The 22551-nt window shown below is 37.6% G+C and overlaps 1 protein-coding gene across 5 annotated transcripts in view; it reads left to right on the top strand.

Moving 5' to 3' along the window:
* LOC108709423 (cyclic AMP receptor-like protein A) overlaps positions 1 to 22551 on the top strand; it is a 256285-nt gene that overhangs the window by 24158 nt on the left and 209576 nt on the right. For 4 of the 5 annotated variants that reach the window (XM_041583760.1, XM_041583759.1, XM_018249222.2 and 1 more), the window contains one exon: positions 4000 to 4054. The exons of the other annotated variant lie outside the window; for it this stretch is intronic. In XM_041583760.1, coding sequence (XP_041439694.1) covers positions 4000 to 4054 — 55 coding nt within the window. The remainder of the gene's footprint in view (positions 1 to 3999; positions 4055 to 22551) is intronic. 5 annotated transcript variants of the gene reach the window in all.

The raw sequence follows: 22551 nt of genomic DNA, 5'->3' as shown, positions 1-22551 counted from the left end.
ATCAGTATTTAGTACCATCAGTATTTAGCCATATATTGTGACATATCTATTCTGTATATACAGTATATTGTGAGCTGGTCCCTAAACTCAGTTACTGACAGCAGCACAGAGCATGTGCAGTGAATTAGTAGAAAAGAAGTGGGGGAGTTACTGGGACATATTCAGATGCACATATCTTCACTGTTAAAGGGCCGTGGTTGCCTTGGGCTGGTGCAGAAGTCCAAAACATAATGTACAACATTTCTAGACTACTTCTCTAGTTGGGTTTTGTTCTCAACAAACAAAGTTGTGCATATCTGAAAATGTAATAAAGGTGTAATGTCACAAGAATAACATTAGAAATATATTCCCTTGTGCCAAATAATGTGTAACATTTTATAAATTAGTATTATTGTGGGAAAATATTTTACAGCTGGAAAAGTTGTCTTTTTTTTTTTTTTTGCTTTCAATCCCTGGTACTGATGTTAACAGATTCTTTTCTGAATTATTACAAAAGCCAGTATGGCAGGACTTCTATGTATACACTTTGGTTCAAACCCATTGGCACACATACATGACCAGTTAAAGGGGTAATTAACACTAACTGCACTGCTGCTTGGAATGCCTGCTACTGAATTAACAATTACAAAGTGATTGTAATTTGTAACATATGTTTATTATAACTTCACCAAGAACCCAGTGTTCTCTGTTGGAGGGGACATCATGGGGGTCTCTCTTGACCCCAGAGGGCACAAGTGCAAGAGCACTTAGGAGCTCCCACGACTAATGCAGTCAGTATAAGCATTTGGACACACCCAAATGCAGTATGCAAAAAATAGTCGATTGTGGCTTTTTGGCACTTTGTATGCTGCACTTGGGTTCATAAATGAGCCATCATAAGGGTTCCTGTAAGTCCTGTAAGGGTTCTAGGAAGGTAACTCCTCTTTTTTCCTAACTATACCCTAAAGTCTAGGGTAATGGTGTTGCACCATGTACTGGCCCTTTTCAGGCTAAAAGAAAAGGGTATTGGTTTATTGCCAGAATTGGGAATTCATTAGGCACCCCCAGTGATTGTAATTTATTTTTTTAGACCCTGGGCCAGTGCTCGCCTTTGCTGAAAAATGCACCAGCCTAGGGTGTTCTTCCATTCACTGCCATCTTCTTACATTTTCCAGAAATCCCTTGCAAGGTACATTGGGCTGTGTACATGTAAAGTGGAGTAAAATCGGAACGTAGACATGAAAAGCGGAACTTTTGCTACACTGAGCATAGCCCAGGGCCACAGCAAAGATCCTGTGCAGAGGAAAGAAGATGGTAACATACTGTATGCTTGTACCCTGGTGTTTTTTTTTGGCAAAGAGGAACACTGAACCAGGGTCATAGGTAAGGGATTATAATGACTGAGCGTGCCCAGCAAATTGGCAGCCCCACAGAGATTAAGCCTTTCTTGGCCTTTAAAAGCATCTGTAATGGCACAGTCAAGCCTTCCCATTTAACGTAATGAGAGATGGCAGGAGGCAATTTCTGTCACTTTCCAGCTGAATATGCCATAAGCCTAAACGAATTAAAATACATTTGAAGTGCTATTAGAGGTGACAAGTAAGGCTGCAGTCTTAGCAAAATAGCAGCTTAGACAAAGCTACAGTAGAAAGAACAGGAGCTGCACACACTGTGAATGAAGTGTGCTTAACCCTTCACTTCATAGTCATTTATTGGGAGAGAAACCTACCATTGTCAGGAATCCACCTCATCCCAAGATTGTTTTTTCACAGTTAGGGGGGTATGGGTTAAAGGGGATGATCAGCTTCTAAACACTTTTTCAGTTTGGTTGTTCACTTGCTTTCTATTTTTTAACTGGGGTCCCCCTTAATTGCTGTACCTAGTTCTGGGTTGGTGGTGCTATCTTGGACCACTTAATGCACATGTTCAGTGTCAGGAATTAAAGAGAAGTGTACTTGAAGCAGCACAAGATGGCTCCTGTCAACCCCACAAGTATACGCAAATGGGGAATACAGAGTCCTGTGTATACCCTAAGTTGGAAATGTTTTGGCTCATTTACATTTTCAACTTCACAGTCTCTAAATTCATTTATTTGGGGTTGTAGACCAATGATTGATACACCTCCCCAAATATGAAGACCAAAACTAACTGAGATAATATGAGCCTGAAGGCTCCAGACTTGCGGACCAAGGAGGAAGCACCAACACAGTTCAAGGTATCCGATAAGGGTGAAGAAGAAGATTAATCAAGTCCAGGCAAATGGGTCAATGAAGGCAGAAAGGTTCAAAGTCGAATTAACAGGCCGAGGTCAAACACAGGAATCAGTAATAGCAAGGAATAAGACACAAATAGGAACACACAAAGTAGAACCTATTATTGGGCAAGGTCTGCAATGTTCTGGCGTCTTATATAGGCCTATCTGGCACGAAACAAGCGTGATGACATCATGACGCTGGCGTCACAACGTTGCGTCCATTTTGACGCGATGTCGTCGAGACGATGCGCATGTTTGACACATTGGCATCAGAACGTACCACGCAGGAGCCATGGGCACCGTCATCTTGGAGAAGAGGAGCGAAGAGGCGGTAAGTATTCCTTACAGATTCTGATGTCTGGGCCACAAGCAATGGTTTTATAAAGTATGGGTGTTTATAATTTTTCTTCTAACATCCATGTTTGCACATTAATAATGTAAGCCAAATCCCTCCGTGCCCTACCCAGTGGCTGTCCTTTTTTTTAAAATCCCCCTTTCACCCTAACCATTTTTTTTTCCCTTTAGTGCATGCGATTACTGGGAGTAAGTTCTTAAAGGAGAATTTAACCCTAAAATTAAAAAACCCCTACCCCACTACCCTACATAGACCCCCCCTTCCCCCAGCCCAAGTGTTACCCCCGGGCAAATACCCCTAACGTTTTACTTACTCCTCGGTGCAGATTCAGGTATCTGAGTTCATGGGCGCCATCTTCAGCCTCTTCGGTAATCTTCGGAATGAGACCGGCACTTTGGCAATTTTCGTGAGTTTCGCGCATGCGCAGTTGTCACGAAACAGAAAATTGCTCCAACTGTGGATGCGCCGTCACGTCATGTATATGGAACTGTTCTGACAAATTTTAGATAAGTAATTTTGAATTACTTAGAATCACATCATAAGATATTTGTTTGGGAAACAGTCAGTTCTGTGGCATTGAGTTACAAAATGTTTCACAGAAATATTTGTTAGGGGGATTTGCAACTGAGTGAAGGCTTTAAGAAGACTCAGTCAGGTTAGCTGAATATTTTGGTAGCAGTTCTAATATAGCGCATATGCAGGAGTAAAATGGCATTTTTCATCAGTTTGACACAATATAGGCACCAGGGCGCTTGTGCCTAGGGCAGCAGCTATATGGTATTTTAAAATGTGCAGTGAAATATAATTTCACTCACTGCCCAACTGTCCCATTTTTCACAGGACAGTCCCGATTTTGACAGCTCAACCCACAGTCCCGGATTGTTACTGAAATGTCCTGACTTTCTCTTTGATCTCTGAACAGCCAGGAAAAGATACAAAGTTTCTTACTTAATTGGCTTTTGGCAGAGAGCCCAGAATATGTGCCAGGTGCACTTGGATACTTTTGAAACAATTTAATATAAGCAAAGAAACAATAACAATTTAAGATAAGCAGGTCTCTTGGGAAAACTGACTTGCAGTTTAAAGGGCAATTCACCTTCATTAGCAAAACTGTAATCGCACAAAAAACTTTCATAACCTTCCACATTTTGTAAAATGAACATGGTAATTTGGGGGCGTGGCTAAAAAATGGGTGTGGTCAAAATGTTGTCCCTCTTTCTATTTCCAAAATGTTGGGAGGCATGCTACTGTGATGGTATTTAAAAATGATTGCACAAAAAGCAATTAACGTCTACAGATAGCTGCATGTGTAGTGGCGGAAAGTGTAGTAAATTATGACTATGGTGAATAAAGAGATTTTGTTATAAACACTTATGAAGATATATGCCATGTTTGTGCTTATTTCTTGCAGTTGCTGTATGCTTCTGATTATCTGGCTTTTTAGAAAGTACAATTCTCTGGCACAGGTAAGCCTAAATCTGAAAAACATCCTTTGTATAATAATTAAACATAGTTGGTTTTACTGCTTTTACTAATAAATATGTGCCATAATGGTTTTTGATTTGAGAAGAGTTTAGCAGATGTCAATAATGGTTGTTGATTGATTATTTGAGAAGAGTTTAGCAAATGTCAATAATCATATGGAACTAGCAGACATTTGCTAAGGATTGATAATACTTACTGGGCAGATACAGAAATGGGGATCTCTTATCTGGGAACCCAAGAATAAAAAAACGTCAATGTAATAGAAGGTCATCTCCCATAGGGTCAATTTTAAGCAAATCATATTGTTTTAGTTATTCCCTTTTTATCTGTAACTAAACCCTTATACCACAGGTCTGATGCATTTCAGATAATGGAACACATAATTGTAGAATGTTTTTTTCCTGAAATTGAAAAGAAAGGTTTGAGAGGTGCGGATCGTCAGTGTCGCACTAACTGATATTGTCAGCAGTACTCTACGATACCTGGATTTTCCTAGTCCGATCGGCTCTGTTTGTGTACAGGCCAGCTGCGGCTTACTTTTGAATGCATATACTGTATTAGCAACGGCTTTTGTTCTGTTTCCCTATGCACCAAAGAGCAAACAATTAACCGGATTATTACTCTACAATACGGAACGTTATATGCCAACTAGGTAAAGTGTGCCTTTCTCCTTTTTTTTTTATTGGGGAACAAGTACTTTTGCCAATATATTTTCTGTTGTTAACCCCTTCTGCAGTGCAACTCCTCCGTTTCTCACACTTACTTATTCCTGCTACCTCTATAGCTATATGAACCCACGACTATTCATTCTACTTTATGGCTATATAATATGGACACATAGACTGTTCAGAATTGACTGGGGAAGGTATGAGCACGCTGGCAACTATGGCTATTGTTGTATAATCATGAGTGCTCTCTCTGGAGTCATAGCTTAGGCACAATCTGCTATAACAACCTTCTGATGACATTTTAACCCTCCCCTTTACTATACAGTACTATTGAGAACTTTGTTTTTGCATTATGGGGAAAATCGGTAAAGCGCCTCCAAAAGTCAGTCCAAAGGCTAAACCTCAAAATCTGGACACCCATTTGGCTAAAGAAACTGGATGTAATGTACAATGGGAAGGTGACCGAGACAAAGCTGCTTCTCAATCCTCAGTCCAAGCACAGTCCTCTAAATCTTCGACAAAAGATTCATCTCTGATTGACCAGTTCAAAACTATGCTGCGTTCAGAACTGGACATAACTTCAAAGAACATTACTGCATCACTATCAAAAGAAATAAGGGAAATTGGAAAAAGAACAGATACGCTTGAACAAAGAATGGATGATACAACAACAGTCCTAGAGGGCCATGAGACAGATATTGATACTCTTCGATATCAAGTGCATGAACTTCAGGACAAAATAGAGGCTATGGAAAATCGATCTCGGAGAGGAAATGTTAGGATTCGAGGTCTACCTGAGACTTACAAAAACCTTGAAGAAGAAATGACTGAATTTTTGGGTAGTTTGGTCCCTCAGCTTACCCCAGACAAATTAGAATTCGACAGGATTCACCGTGCTTTGGGTAGACCCCCTCAAGATGGCATCTCTAGAGATATAATAATCAAACTACACTACTATACAACAAAGGATGCCATAATGCATGCAGCCCGTCAATCCCCGCAGATGGAACATGATGGACATTCTCTTCAACTTTTTGCAGATATTGCGCCCGTTACCATTGCAAAACGACGATCGTTTAAACCAATTACAGCAATTTTGTTACAATACAATATAAAATACAGATGGGCTTTTCCATTTCGTTTGTACTTTGTTCATCGAAGAAAGCAATATTCTGTGACAGCTTTGGATGAAGCTAAAGAACTTTTGCAACAACTTCAGCTGACTCAACGACCATCTACATCTTCGTCTGCTCCGGTTGCGGATTGACTGGAATTTGTTCTGAGTATAAGCTTTATTCCCTTTACCAAGATACTTATTATTATTAGCACTGACTAATGGTCTTTTTTTTCTGAAGGAAGGTTGTTTAGATACTACTATTTGATAGATGATATCATTGTGTTAAGTGTTATTAAACGTTATGAGTTATTTAGGCTCTGGATGGTCCATATGCCTCCCCACTCTTAGCGGGGAAAGTAAATTGATGCGTCAAGTTATTGTGACGACAATGACCCAAATTACTATAACATTACTGTTATGGATATATATTTGTTTAATTGTATTAAAAAGGATCCCGTTCTCAGCCTCAAAACTATAGGCCAGTTAGTCTGATGTCAGTGGTAGGAAAGCTTTTCGAAGGGTTAATAAAGGATAAGATACTGGACTTCATAGCAAATCATAATACTATGAGTTTGTGCCAGCATGGTTTTATGCGTAATAGATCTTGCCAGACTAACTTAATTTCTTTTTATGAGAATGTAAGTAGAGACCTCGATTCTGGGATGGCAGTGGATGTGATTTACTTAGACTTTGCTAAAGCATTTGATACAGTGCCACACAAAAGGTTACTGGTTAAATTAAGGAATGTTGGCCTGGAACATAGTATTTGTACCTGGATAGAGAACTGGCTAAAAGATAGACTACAAAGAGTGGTGGTAAATGGAACATTTTCTAATTGGACCAGTGTTGTTAGTGGAGTACCGCAGGGCTCTGTACTAGGTCCCTTGCTTTTCAACTTGTTTATTAATGACCTGGAGGTGGGCATTGAAAGTACTGTTTCTATTTTTGCAGATGATACTAAATTGTGCAGAACTATAGGTTCCATGCAGGATGCTGCCACTTTGCAGAGTGATTTGTCTAAATAGGAAAACTGGGCAGCAAACTGGAAAATGAGGTTTAATGTTGATAAATGCAAGGTTATGCACTTTGGCAAAAATAATATAAATGCAAGTTATACACTAAATGGCAGTGTGTTGGGAGTTTCCTTAAATGAGAAGGATCTAGGGGTCTTTGTAGATAACACGTTGTCTAATTCTGGGCAGTGTCATTCTGTGGCTACTAAAGCAAATAAAGTTCTGTCTTGCATAAAAAAGGGCATTAACTCAAGGGATGAAAACATAATTATGCCTCTTTATAGGTCCCTGGTAAGGCCTCATCTGGAGTATGTAGTTTTGGACTCCAGTCCTTAAGAGGGATATAAATGAGCTGGAGAGAGTGCAGAGACGTGCAACTAAATTGGTTAGACTTAAATTATGAGGGTAGACTGTCAAGGTTGGGGTTGTTTTCTCTGGAAAAAAGGTGCTTGCGAGGGGACATGATTACACTTTACAAGTACATTAGAGGACATTATAGACAAATGGCAGGGGACCTTTTAACCCATAAAGTGGATCACCGTACCAGAGGCCACCCCTTTAGACTAGAAGAAAAGAACTTTCATTTGAAGCAACGTAGGGGGTTCTTCACAGTCAGGACAGTGAGGTTGTGGAATGCACTGCCGTGTGATGTTGTGATGGCTGATTCAGTTAATGCCTTTAAGAATGGCTTGGATGATTTTTTGGACAGATATAATATCAAAGGCTATTCTGATACTAAGCTCTATAGTTAGTATAGGTATGGGTATATAGAATTTAATTAAAAATAGGGATGGGTTTATGTATGGATGCTGGGTTTTCATTTGGAGGGGTTCAACTTGATGGACTTTGTCTTTTTTCAACCCAATTTAACTATGTAACTATGTAACTATGTATTATTTTTTGTTCGGGTTATTAGCTTATTACCAGTTCCTCTCTGTCTGCCAGAAAATATGACTCTTAGGAGTTTGATCGAGATTGTCCAGGGTCTCTTAATTACTTTTATTAGTCTTATATGTACGAAGCGATATAATCTATTGATAGAAATCCAACGTTTACTAAAATGGCCAATTTAAAAATTACCACTCATAACTTACAGGTCTTCAATTCTCCCCTAAATCTAAAGCTTTTAAGTGTTACCGTTCTTGCCATATTGATGTTTTATTCTTACAAGAAACTCACTTCTCTACAGACTCAACTCCCTCCTTTCTATCCCCTTATTTCCCACTATATTATTTGGCCTCTGGTCCTATCAAGAAAAATGGGGTAGCAATATGTTTTCGTAGAGGAATGCAATTTAAACTCCAGACTATAAAGAGAGACCCTCAGGGTCGCTATCTGTTACTGGTGGGTGAAATTCAGGATACAATAATTACTTTGTTGAATTATTACGCACCAAATTCAGACCAAGAACAGTTTTTTGACCAGCTTGGGAAAATTTTGCTGACACATTCCATAGGTCCTCTGATACTAGGTGGTGACTCAAATATTTGTCTAAATGCTTCCTTAGACAAAACATACAAGGATACATCTTCTTTGACTACGGAATCAAACAAAATTAAACAGATATTGGAAATGTTCCACTCCTTATTGCTCATTGATGCTTGGAGGGAAAAATGGCCTACTACCGAGGATTATACATATTTTTCTAATCCTCATAAGATTTATTTTCGTATTGATTACATCTTTATAACTCAAACATTGTTATCCAACCTAGTATCTGCTAAGATAACACCAACCACCTGGTCGGATCATTCTATGGTAGGGATAGAATTAAGTTCCTTGTTAATCAAGCCTTTACAATCCAGATGGCGATTAAATGAGTCCTTGTTAGCTACTCCCCAACTGCGTTCCCAAATAGAGGAAAAGATACGACCGTATTTTTCGCTTAATCGAGGTTCGGTTTCCTCTCCTATAACTTTGTGGGAAGCGCATAAAGCAGTGATTCGAGGGGAACTAATTAATATTATGGCTGCCCGCCAAAAACATAAGAGACAGAAAATACTAGAACTGCAGAAGAAATTTACAGAACTAGAACGGCAAAATAAAATTAAATATTCCTCTAAAATTTATTCGGCTATAATAGATACCAAAAGGGAATTAGATATATGTTATACTTTAGATGCAGAAAGGTCACAGACATGGCAAGTTAACAGACGGTACCATAAGGGTAACAAACCAGATACTCCTTTGTCACGTTTGTTACATTCTGTTAAGAAACCAGCTGTTCCTCTATATTAGATCCGTACCAGTGTTGGGTCCATAACAGGTAATCCAGAAAAAATCCTTACGGAATTTGCTAATTATTACTCAAATATTTATCAGAGTCCATCTCCATTTAATGAGCAATTGGCAGATGGATTGTATTCAACGACCCACATACCTAAACTTTCCATTGCCCAAAGACAGATTATGGATAACGATATTACAATTGAGGAAACGAAATTAGCAATTCAATCGCTCCCTAAATCCAAATCCCCTGGCCCAGATGGTTATTCGTTGGTTTACTATAAAAAGTTTATTATGCAGTTATCTCCTTATCTCACTGCTATGTTCAACAAAATCATGCAAGGAGGTGAGATGCATTCTGACTCAATTCTGGCACAAGTGGCACTGATACCCAAACCTAATAAAGATTCTTTAGAATGTGGAAACTATCGACCCATTTCTGTTTTGAATAATGATGTCAAAATATTAGGGAAAATTTTAGCCACTCGACTCAATTCTTTCTTGGCTACATTAATCCATCCGGACCATTTGGGATTTATTCCAAATAGAGAAGGTGGTGAAAACATAAGACAGCTATTGCAATTGATTTACACTATCAATACCACCAAAACTCCAGCTTTAATAGTATCTTTGGATATCCATAAAGCCTTTGATACAGTTACTTGGGACTATTTATATTATATATTACAGAAGTGTAATTTTGGTGACAAATTTATATCTGTTATTCAAGCATTATATGACGTTCCCCAAGCTTTCTTTAAATGGGGTCCCTTTGCTTCCAGTAATGTTACATTACATAGGGGGACTAGACAGGGGTGCCCCCTCTCGCCCCTGCTGTTTATATTAGCAATTGAACCCCTAGCGGCATTAATACGGCAGGACTCTAATATTACGGGAATTTCCATTGGGTCACAAGACCATAAACAGATGTTGTTCGAGGATGATATGCTGGCAATTGTAACTAAACCGTTGTCTTCCTTACCCCACCTGTTTAATATACTTGACAAGTTTGGTGACCCTTCCGGTTTAAGGGTGAACCCGACAAAAACCGAAGCCCTATCATTAGGAATCTCCAAACAGCATACAAAATTAATACAACTTAATTTTGACTTGCAATGGAATGATAAGTATCTACACTACTTAGGGGTGAACATAACAACCACACTAGCAGGGTTATACCGAGTGAATTATCCCCAGCTTTGGAAAGAAATTGACTCCACACTTACCAAATGGTCCAAATTACGACTATCATGGTTCGGCAGAATAAATGCGGTTAAAATGGATCTTCTCCCCAAAATGTTATATTATTTTCGTGTGTTACCAATAGAGATTCCAACTCAACATTTAATTATGGTGCAACGGAAACTTATGAAATTTATATGGGGCAATTAGAAGGCTAGGCTGGCCCATAAGACGGTTTCAAATGTGAAAGGGAAAGGAGGCCGTAGTGTTCCTAATATAACATTTTATTATCAAGCAGCCCAGATTATGCCTATAATCCATTTCTACCGCCCCATACTTCCATTATGGGTGCAAATTGAAGCAGAACGTATTAAACCATTGACTCCTGCTGCCTTACCGTGGCTTTCTAAGCAAGAAAGGCCTCTATCTAAATGGCATTAGCAGTGTGGGACCAGGTTCGGAAATAAATAGTTTTAAATTCCTCTTATTTTCCTGCAATGCCAATATGTGGTAACCCTGCCTTCCCCCCCCGGGCTTACAAAGATGTGATTTTGAATGCTGGCAAGATCATAACATGAGATTTATATACCAATTTATAGGACTTCAAGGTATTACAAAATGGGACTCACTTAAGGAACAAAGTAACATTCCAGAAAATGAATATTTTCGGTATATGCTAATTTACCATTACCTTGAGGAAGTGCTTAGAAACTCTACCAATATAGGAACTTTAAAGGAACAGTAACACCAAAAAATGAAAGTGTTTTAAAGGAATGAAAATATCATGTAGTGTTGCCCTGCACTGGTAAAACTGATCTGTTTGCTACAGAAACACTACTATACTCCATATAAACAAGCTGCTGTGGAGCAATGGCGGAAATTGAAAAACAGCTATATGGCACAGGTTAACTAATGGATAATAGATAACACCATTAGGCAGACAGAGCTTATCTGCTACCTGCTGTGTAACCTGAGCCTTTTCTCCTTTGAATGGCTGCCCCCATTGCTACACAGCAGCTTATTTATATAAACAATAGTAGTGTTTCTTAAGCAAACACAGCAGTTTTACCAGTGCAGGGCAACACTGCATTATATTTTCATTACTTTAAAACACTTTTATTTTTTGAAGTTACTGGTCCTTTAACCCCTTGGGAACATGTTTGTTTGAAGTTTCCATGTAGTAATGGAGTGATTTCACTGTTATATAAGGAGATAGTAAAAATTCTTCCCCTCCTTCCTATACCAAACAATGGAAAAAATACTTAAATACCACTATAGATGAGGATACATGGCAGCAAATCTGGGTAAACACAGCTAAGAGTTCTATTAACATTTTGGCACAGGAAACTTTATATAAAGTAGTGAGTAGATGGTATTTGGTCCCTACCAAATTGAATACATACTATCCAAACTGTAGCCCTCTCTGTTTCAGGAACTGTGGGAATAGAGGGACAATGTTACATACATGGTGGGAATGTAGGGAAGCTACGAGACTTTGGTCCAGAATATTTACTTTAATAGACTCAATTACAGGGATTAGACTTCGGAAAGATCCCATCCAGGTACTTCTTAATAAAACAATTCCAGTATCTGATAAATATCTGCGTAAATTGATTCAATTTATTTTCATTGCAGCGAAACAAACCATAGCTTCTTCCTGGAAAAAACGTTCACTCCCCATATCCATGTTTCGTACCAAAATGAACTGGATTATGGTGAATGAACGACTGTTTAGTATTATTTCAGACAAATACAATATTTATATTAAAATCTGGACCCCTTGGATTAGGTATACCAGTCAGTGATGGATGTATCTGTTAATTGTGAAAGATGGGAGAGCCCTTAACTAGAATAAGGTTGGAACCCTGGGACGATATGACTAAATGTAAGGAGGCATTTTTATTACATGACAAAATACACACGGAGACGAATACAAAGTAATAAATGACATTACAGGTTGTTAAACAAGTTTATTTGTTTTTTGATATGCAAATTACATTGTTTATTTACATGTCAATGTGGCAATGTAACTTTATGTTATATGTTTTCATGCAATGTAATAATTCTCCTCTGTGTTGGAGAGCACATACATTTTATAAAGGAAAATTGAAATGGTTTGTCAATATTGATGGATAATAAAAAAAAGTTTTGAAAGAAAAAGAAAGGTTTGAGAGCATAGCAAAAATAGCTTTTTACTTGCAAAGGACATGTACACTTGGGGTGTTTCTCATTGTATTTTAATTATAGACCTAATTCATATAAGTGCTCCTGATAACATTTGGCAACTGCTAAACCAAAGGGCCACTACTCGCTCTTAATTTTGCTTGACCTGTCCTAATCGATCCTTCATTGTCTCCATTACAGTGTCGATCTCCTCTCCTTGGCCTCTTTCAGTTGAGGTACCTCAAGTCTCTGCTCTAGGGCCCCTCTTCTATTTTCAGTCTTTACCACTGGTCTTGGTCAGCTAATCAACTCATTTTGGTTTCAGTATCATCTATTTTATATCATCTCTTTGCCAGTCCTGTCCTTGCTGTAACTTGTGTCAGTCACTGCCTTACTGCATGTCCTCTCTCTGCTTAAAAATACACGCACAACACAAGCAAAAATGAGCTGTTTTCACTGTTGAATATTACAATATAACCCCAGTCCCACAAGTCCGCTGTCTAGGAGTCACATTTGCTGAGTGAAATTATGTTGCTATATAAATAATAATGATAACTGTGCAATTTATAAGAAAACTTTTCAATCTAAAGCAACACAAAGTATGACAAGGGATTTTTTATTTTCCAGTTTGAGCAGTCAGGTGCATTTCACCTGAGGAAGGGGTTTTCTCCGAAGAGGGGGAGATACTGCTTGCACCAGGCCCTCTTGACAGTTGTTGATTCACTTAAGTATTGCAAGGAATGCTTTCTAAACTAAGAAATTTGCTAGTAGTGTTATTCTACAACTAAATAATACTAAATAATATATACTAAGGTTTTCTGGCATTTTATCTGTAATAATTAAACTGTACCATACACTTGATCTAAACTAAGATATAATCAATCCTTAATGAAAGCAAAACCAGCCCATTTGATTTATTTAATATTTACAAGATTTTTTAGTAGGCTTAAGGTATGACGATTCAAATTAAGGAAAATCTGTTATCTGGAAAACCCCAGGTTCCGTGCATTCTGAATTACTGGTCCCATACCTGTACTTCTCCTCATTCCATGTCTTCCCATATTTATTTTTCCCTTCTACTGCTACTCCTTTTGTTTTTCTTCACCATACCTATACACGCCTGTTTAGATATCTGTTCTCCTTTATTACTCCTTTCTTCATTTTCAACCTTATTTTCCCTCTTGTAAATGTTAATTTAGTTTCAAAATTTAGACAAAGGGTAATGTTCATTTAGGAATGGTATTGCATTTAGCAACAGTGTAAGCTTGCCAAATTATTTATTTTATTTCATGTTGTTATGCTTGAGTTCACAGAGTTATGTAACTAGATGATTTTGCATACTCTCCTGAACTCTGTCCCTATGTCTGGCATGGTATTGCATTTAGCAACAGTGTAAGCTTGCCAAATTATTTTTTTTATTTCATGTTGTTATGCTTAAAGAGTTCACAGAGTTAAATAACTAGAAGATTTTGCATACTCTCCTGAACTCTGTCCCTATGTCTGGCATTGCTCTATAAATGCTGATTTAGCATTATTACGCAGTCTGAATTAGCACTTTTGTACAGACAAATGGGATATGGTCAGATATACAGCTGGGTCCATAAATCTTTGGACAGACAGCTTTTTTCTAATTTTGGTTCTGTACATCACCACAATGCATTTTAAATGAAACAACTCAGATGCAGTGGAACTGCAGACTTTCAGCTTTAATTCAGTGGGTTGTACAAAAAGATTGCACAAAAATAAGGTAAGAGATAGAATTGTTGCATGGTGTCGCAGCGTTGATCCGACGTGACACGACTGTCGGATGCAGATGCAGCATGTCGAGAGGAGGCAGGTGGAGAGTGGAGGCATGCGATCAGGCAGGTGGGCGGGATTCCTGTGTACGCTAGCCCTTCCGAACATTTATTTGTAAGGGCCCCTGAGCCATGTAGTTACACCACTAGCACAAAGTAGGATGTAGGGTTTGGTCACTCAATTTATATTTTTAGGCTATGGCAGTTTTTACAGAAAATATTTTCTCAACTGTATTTAAGATAATTCTTTAATGAAAAGGAACTTAAACAAGTATATTGTGTCATCTTACGTGTAAAATAATACATGGAAATACAGTTTACAAAATTCCTAGAGACAGTAATTTGGTTTTTAGTGTACGTCTAGGATATAAATATGGTTGTCTTGGATATAAATATGTATTAATATTGTATAAGATGCTAAGAAAAGAATAGAAAACCGCTTAAAATCCCTTTCTGCGTTTAAAGGAACAGGAAAACTTATTGTTGAGATATTTTTACATGAAGGGTTATAATGTGCTCCATAAGAGATGTATAAAGTTTTTATTTCTTAAAGGAGAACTAAACCTCCCCTGTAACAAAAGCAGCCCTTAACTGTCTGCAGTGGCCACCTTCCCCTATCCACCTGCAGTATGCATTAGTCAAAAAGAAGCCCCTAAAAACATGCCTGTTCATATTCTTTCTGGTCTATTTGCTGACACAAAGCCTGTGGGAGCATTTGCAGTTGGGCCATAGGCTTCAACTGCACTTGCTCCCATTGGCGTTGAGACCGGAAGGGAATGTGAATGGGCATAAGATGATACCTAGGAACTTACTGCACTGCTCTGCATTTTAGGGTCATGTTTTTTAGGAGCTTCTTTTGGACTTGCAAAAGAAATGGACTGATGCACAGTGCAGGTGAGGGAGGGGCGATGGCAGGCAGTTAATGGGGTTTTTTTTTTATTGGTGGGGGGTTTAATTCTCCTATAAGATAAAATGGTTGTTACCTAAAGGCAGTGGACTAGTTATTATTTAGCAGGTATCTGAAATTAAATTATTTATAGAAACTAAATACTATCTTACAAGACAGCTCTTTTAAAAATTAAAAAATCTTGACCCCATAATAACCCTGCACACCTTAAAATGATAAATTATAATCTCTTCTGGGACTCATGCACCTCAGGACATTACATTTACTGTATGAACCTAGAATGCAAGCTACCTTTTATAATGCCTTACAGCAGTTCTGTATATTGTGGGTCCCTCAGCTCAGTAAGTGACAGCAGCACAGAGCATGTGCAGTGAATCGGCAAAAAAGAAGACGGGGAGCATCTCTGGAGAAACGGATCTTCCCTGCTAAAGGGCTGTGGTACAGAAGCCCAAAATATAATGTATACCATTTCTAGCTACTTCTTTAGTTAAGATTTATGTATATATATATGTATATGTATGTATGTAATCCCCCTGCATTGTTCACGCTTGTGACACCTCTATTGTTCACATAATCAAGTCCTTTACTTTTCACTAGTGATGTGCAGGTCAGGGTTTTCCTGACCCGCACCCAACTCTAACCCACACTGCTCCAATCCGCACCCGCGCCTGCCTGTACCCACTCTTCCGGGGTCCTTTTATAGACCCGCACCGACCGAAAAGGGGCGGGGCGAGCAGACACGAGACTATAAAACCGGAAGTCGGAAGCCGGCATTTGAAGGTGGCGGGCAGGTAGAGCAGGAGTAGAGCTCAACCCGCACCCATCCGCCACCCGCGAGGAGCAGTGTGAGGTCGACCCGAACCCTGGTCCCGATGGTATCGGGTCGGCCCGCACATCACAACTGTTCACACCAGAGACCCAGACTAAAACTGCCCACATTGTTCACCTGTTCTTATACAAACTGCTGATGGGGCACCAGCACTGTGTCATTGTATGTAGTACATCTTAGAGTGGTCCTGATAGGTTTCCCTGTCTCCTGCTCTGTTCTGCCTTGCCTATGCTCCCTGTGTGTGCCATGCTCTGCCTGCCATATGCTCCATGTGTGTGCCATACTTTGCCTGTCCTATGCTCCCTGTGTGTGCCATACTCTGCCTGCCCTATGCTCCATGTGTGGAGAATTGCGTTCCTTTTACACCATTAATTTTGACAAACTTTGTTTTACGCAGCATAATAAATATGCCCCTAAGAAAAAAATCTTAAACATTTTACACTGTTCTTTGCACCATTTTTTACATGGTGAAGCCTGACAATGTGTGGTGTATTATCCTGACGTTTATTGCACAGCATAATAAATATTCTTCTAAGATCAACAGTACATACTGTGACACAATGGTAGTGCTGCTCCTACAGTCTGTCTGAGGGGCAAACAATGAGGGCCCTTACAGCCTGGGGTGTGGACAATACAGGATCTTACAGTCTGAAATGTGATTAGTGCAGGGGATTAAAGGAGTGAACAATACAAGGTTTACAGTCTGAATGTGAGGTGGGAACTAATAAGGCATTTTTTTTCCAGAAACCCACATTGATCTGCATGTTGACCACTGGTTGGGCGGATTTGGGATGAAATTTGGCCAACCATTGTGGGTTAGGGTTGGGTGCAGGTCAGACTAGGTTAGTACACTCCACTGCTCCAGAAGATTCCCTGTCTTGGAATCAGAGGTGCGCACAAAAGTAGAGCACAGAGCCAGAAGATGTGGGTATGGGTTGAAAGCGTGTCCCTACTTTAGCTCAAGTAATAAAAAACCCTTAGATTTTTCATTGTTAAAGCAACAAAAAAAGCATGTTCAGTAAAATCTGTATTCACTGCACTTATGCACAACAAGAGGGTATACTGCCTATTAAAGTTTTTGGAAAGTGATTTGTAGAATGTTTTACTGAATAATATAGAACACCGGTAATGTGAAAAAGTACTAAATAAAAAATAAAATACATTTGCAGTACCATTCTGTAGGCTCAGCAAAAGATAAAATGAGTACATAATACTGCTATTCTGAAAAAAACAAAAACATGTTAACGGCAGTCTAATGCTTGTCCTGCACATGGGACTGCTGAGCAAGCAAAAATGTGAAAGTCTAGCTGGGAAGACTTACATCATAGTGTCTGGGAATTTTAGCTTTGTAACAATCTGTTTGGATCTTTCATATTGTGTCTTGTGTAAAGGACAAAGGAATTAAAAGAAAAAAAAATAAAGATTAGTGATGTATTATATTGAAATATTTAATATATCTAGTTCGACTAGTTGAAATTTATTTATAAAATCAAATCTTTCCAACTTGGACGAATTTAAACAACCCAAAAACTCGAATTGAATTTGAATCGAATTCAGGAAGGCTGCAAACATCTCCAAATTGATCCGTGGACTTCTCCCATTGACTTAAACAGCAATCTTGAAAATCGAATTCAAATTTTTTAAAAACTCAAGTCGAGTTTGGATAACTCCCTAGTTGAATTTGACAGTTTAATTAGAATTTTCAATTCAACCCTTAATAATTCTGCTGGTGATGCAAGGGATCATTTAAATCCACAGATGTAGCAGGCATTTGACTCCAAATGGGTACTTTGCACCTCCGTATATTTGTGCTCTGCGCCGATCAGTATTTCCTGTCTTCTGTTATCAACTGAGCGCTGCTGTGTATCAATGCATCACACTTGCACCTAAAGAATTGGGTGCAGTTGTGTGTTACATTGTGAACACCTTATAGCTTGTTCAGATGATTTGTGCTTTCCTGATTTCCATTTTAAAGCATTAAGCCACAGGATGGCTTATTTGCATTTTTTTTTTGTATTGAATGCAAGGTAAAGAAGTAACATGCAGTAAGGCATGGGTATTATTTGGAGGACGTAGTTTTCATTTTGTTAATAACATTTAAGGTTTAATGCGTTCCTTCCTGTGCTCCCCTGCAGCTGAATGCTTTAAAACAGAACTCAGAGGAGTGCAAGTAAAACCGCACATCTGTACGAGCTCTAAATTACATCAGGCAAGCACAGTTGCGTCCATTTTGATCAATTGGATGCAATTGCACCAGGCGCAGCACAGTTGAGCCAGATGCAGTGTAATTGTGATTCAACACCTGCATTGTGCCTGCAGTGGAATTGCATCTGAAATTGCATTATATTTTGAATTGTTAGAAGATATAATTCATGTTTAGGTTATTTTAGTGCTTTATTGCATTGGTTGTTATTTTATTTCAAGGGTTACATTTTAGAAAAATTGGAAAATCTAAAATACATTTTTATATAACTTTGAGTACCTTATAATTAGATCATTTGAACATATTTTCCCTGTACCCAAAGTATAGTGGAAATATATGCTGTAAGATGCAACTTTTAAATGAAATTCTATAAATGTTGTTAAAGTTTATGCATAGAGGCATTTTTTTATCCAGTTTGAATTCATAATATGTTCTTTACAAAATATGTAACATTTTGTGGTGATCATAATGTTCGAGACCTTTGCAAAACATAAAGACACTTATGTGTTGAACAACTAATTATTTTCAAATAGATCACCAGAAATAAAGACTTTTTCCAATGACTTTCTATTTTCTATGTGTCATTGTTTTTCTAATATTGAAGTGTAAAGTTCATTTTTCACCTTCTGAAGCAGCTCTGGGAGAAGGGGTCGCCCACCATGTAAACTGTTCTAAATGGATACATTTAGTTGATACATTTCTTATCTTTATCCCTGCTGAGCAGAATCTCTGTGTTTCATTAAAGGCAGCTGTTAGAATTGATACAATATTTGCTAACATTCCTGAGATGCTGCTGAGAAATGTATCAACTAAATGTTACAAAATTGTAACAGTTTAGAGCTTGCACCTGAATTACTGAGCTGCCAGACTCAAACACCAGAACATTCAACTTAAAACTTAGATTTTGGAAAAACAGTAAACAATAAATAATGGAAAGTAATTGAAAGCAAATCTTTATTTCTGGGGAACAATCTAAAAACCACTGAATTGAAAAAAGTGTTTGGAAGGTGAACAACCCCTTTAAGAGGGCATAAAATTTGTAATGCATGTTTCATTTTGGGGATCACAAATATCACATAATGTTGGATAATTATATGCATATATTATTTCAAACTACTCAGAAGACCATTAGCGTTCAAATTTCTAATTTTTTTTGTACTCAAGAGCTAGTGAGAGAGAAAATGCTGTAATATTCTCTTTTTGGGTGTTTTCTGGAAACTTTTAATTATATAAAATGCAGATGGTATGGTTTGTTTGAACTGGTAAACTGGTCATGAAAATTTATATTTTGACGTTTCTGTATTTGCATACTGCATTTGCATACTGTATGAGGTATCAAGTACTCAAGGAGTGTAATTAATATAATGTACATATGCTGTTTTGACAAAAGTACAACTTGTGAAATTTTTAAAAATGATTGTTTTGCAAAGATTTCTATCTAACCTAGTAATTTGAAATGTAAGAGTGCAACATGTGCTTGCTAACCAGCATTTTATATATGTGGGGAACTGTACAAGGTTAATTAGAACAAATCCAAATTCTTAACCCAATTTCCATAGTGAGTGAGATAGCTGAACCGGAATCCTTTTCCAGTCTGGGCTGTGCTTTAAAATCCAGGATGTGAGTTTTAGCCTATAGGGTATTCAGTGAAAATGGAACTGGCAAAACCAGGTTTTCTTTTAAGGATTTCCTCTGCTTTGGTCCGAACTGTCACACCCAGTTAGGGTGGCATGTAGAATTTTTCCTAAAATTCTAGAATATTAAATGCTCTGCTCCTCTGCTGCCATGCAGTGGATCACTAAGGTATATACAGTGAGGCTACCGTGAAACTGGTCATTTGTTTGCATGTAAAATTGTCCAATTGCCTGTATAGTCAGAAAACATCCCAATGAGGCTTTGTAGTTAGTAACTGCAGGGGAAAAAACATAAAGGGGCCAAGTCGGTTGGGTGCATTACTTATTGTTTTCTTTGAAACAACTGTACCTGCTAATTCAAGGTGTTAGATCTGGCTAAGTGTGGCAACCTCCAAAGACAGTGCAACAGGAGCAAATTATTTCACCAGAGAAGGAAGTTTAATTTGTTTAACAAATGCAGAATACAGAAGCATTTGGCAGCTCGGAGAGATCTCTCTCTCTCTATCTTACCATTACATTACTTTTTATAATACAGGGTAAATAAAATTATCATATTATCAGATCTGTCATTTGATTGGTTATACATTTGTTTCTCACTATGATCTGTTGCATTTTTGCATTAATAGCAAATGTTATACAAATAATTACGCCATAATCATCAGTCTCTAGGTTAACTTTTATCACAGCTTTTCTAGTTTTTGTCAACTTCCCTTTTTATCATTATTTGTAGTTTCTTATTAAAATTGCTTTTTAATTGTCAGATGTTTATAGCAAGGCTAAATTTGCTAATCATAGCAAGCAGTTTCATTTAACAGGTACAAATATTGATATAATGCACATATAATAATCACTAATCAATAGGCCTCAATGCTCAACCCTAACAAAGGTCTTTTTGAAGCTCTCTGCGAGTGATCCTTGGCACTTGGACAACTCTTCTGACTATTTCTTTGACTCGTCTTCAGAAATCTTGTGAGGAACACCTGGTCGTGGCCGGTTTAGGGTGTAGTTATGTTCTTTTCCAGTTCTGGATTATGGCTTCTATGGTGCTCAATGCGACATTCAGAAGCTTAGCAATACACCTGTAACTAAATGCCATCAGCATGTTTTGCAACAACAAGGTTCCAAATGTCTTGAGAGAGTTCTTTACTTTTACCCATCACGAGATGCTTCTTGTGTGATACCTTGGTAATGAGAAAGCTTTTTCTTGTCCATCAATTAGGACTAAACTAGCTGAAATTTTCACTGATTAGGGGCAGGATTGCTTTCTAAATACATATTTCAATAGGCCTCTTGGCTTTCTATTCCTTTATGCACCTCCTTTTCTTCATTTGTTTAATACTTATTTCCTGTGTAATTCCACTTTATTGCACATAATTTATTCACTTATTTGTTTGGGGCTCTTTATCTACACATATATATATATATATATATATATATATATATATATATATATATATCTACACATATATACATATATATATATATATATATATATATATATATATATCTACACATATATATATATATATATATATATATATATATATATCTCCTAGTCCCTTTGTAAAATGTATAATGAAGCAATAGAATTCTTCATGAATCAGATAAAATTGAGCATATGACTGGCCAGATATGGGATGACTTTGACATAGTTGACCAGCTTAAATATATTGCAATATATGGACAAACAATCCCTGTTTTGTTTAAAGGATAAGGCATTTTTCAGTAGCAGTATGCACAAAATATCGCTGTCTTAAATATATTGATAATGGGTTGAGTGCAGAGGACTCTTGTATTTGACTATATATATATATATATATATATATATATATATATATATTTATATATATATATAGAAAGCTTAGACATGGTGCACACGGACAAACAAAAACAATGCCTGTGTGCTGGTTAAAGACAGCAATAGTAATAATCAAAAAGAAAACCGCACCAAACAGGTCTTTGAATGAAATAAACAAAAAGGTTTTATTTGAGCCGAAACGTTGATCAAATAAAACCTTTTTGTTTCACCATGGAAATGATTCTGAGATCATCCACCACTGTTGTCTTCCGTGGACGTCCAGGTCTTTTTGCATTGCTGAGTTAACCAATGCTTGCTTTCTTTCTTTCTTTCTTTCTTTCTTTCTTTCTTTCTTTCTTTCTTTCTTTCTTTCTTTCTTTCTTTCTTTCTTTCTTTCTTTCTTTCTTTCTTTCTTTCTTTCTTTCTTTCTTTCTTTCTTTCTTTCTTTCTTTCTAACTGTAGATTTTGCCACTCCTAATATTGTAGAAATATTGTAGGTTTTTTTTCTGTTTTTGCAGAGGATGGCGTGTTTCACCTGCATGGAGAGCTCCTTTGACCACATGTTGTCTGTTCACAGCAAAATCTTCCACATACAAGCAACCCCCCCCCCCCTCAACTCAACTCCAGGGCTTTTATCTGCTTCATTGATAATGACATAATGAAGGAATTGCCCAAACCTGCCCATGAAATAGCATTTCAGTCAATCGTCCAATTTCTTTTGAGCCCCTGAAATTAAGTGATTGTGTTAAAAAAAGGCTTTAGTTCCTCACATTTCATGCAATCTTTTTGTTCAACCCACTGAATTAAAGCTGAAAGTCTGCAGTTCAACTGCATCTGAGTTGTTTCATTTAAAATTCATTGTGGTAATGTACAGAACCAAAATTGGAAAAAAGTTGTCTCTGTCCAAATATTTATGGACCTAACTGTATGGGCTCTGTTATC

This window comes from Xenopus laevis, chromosome 2S (genome assembly GCF_017654675.1).
Source record: "Xenopus laevis strain J_2021 chromosome 2S, Xenopus_laevis_v10.1, whole genome shotgun sequence".
NCBI lineage: Eukaryota > Metazoa > Chordata > Amphibia > Anura > Pipidae > Xenopus > Xenopus laevis.
Note: the sequence above shows the minus strand (reverse complement) of the source record. Positions and strands in the feature narration are given on the sequence as shown.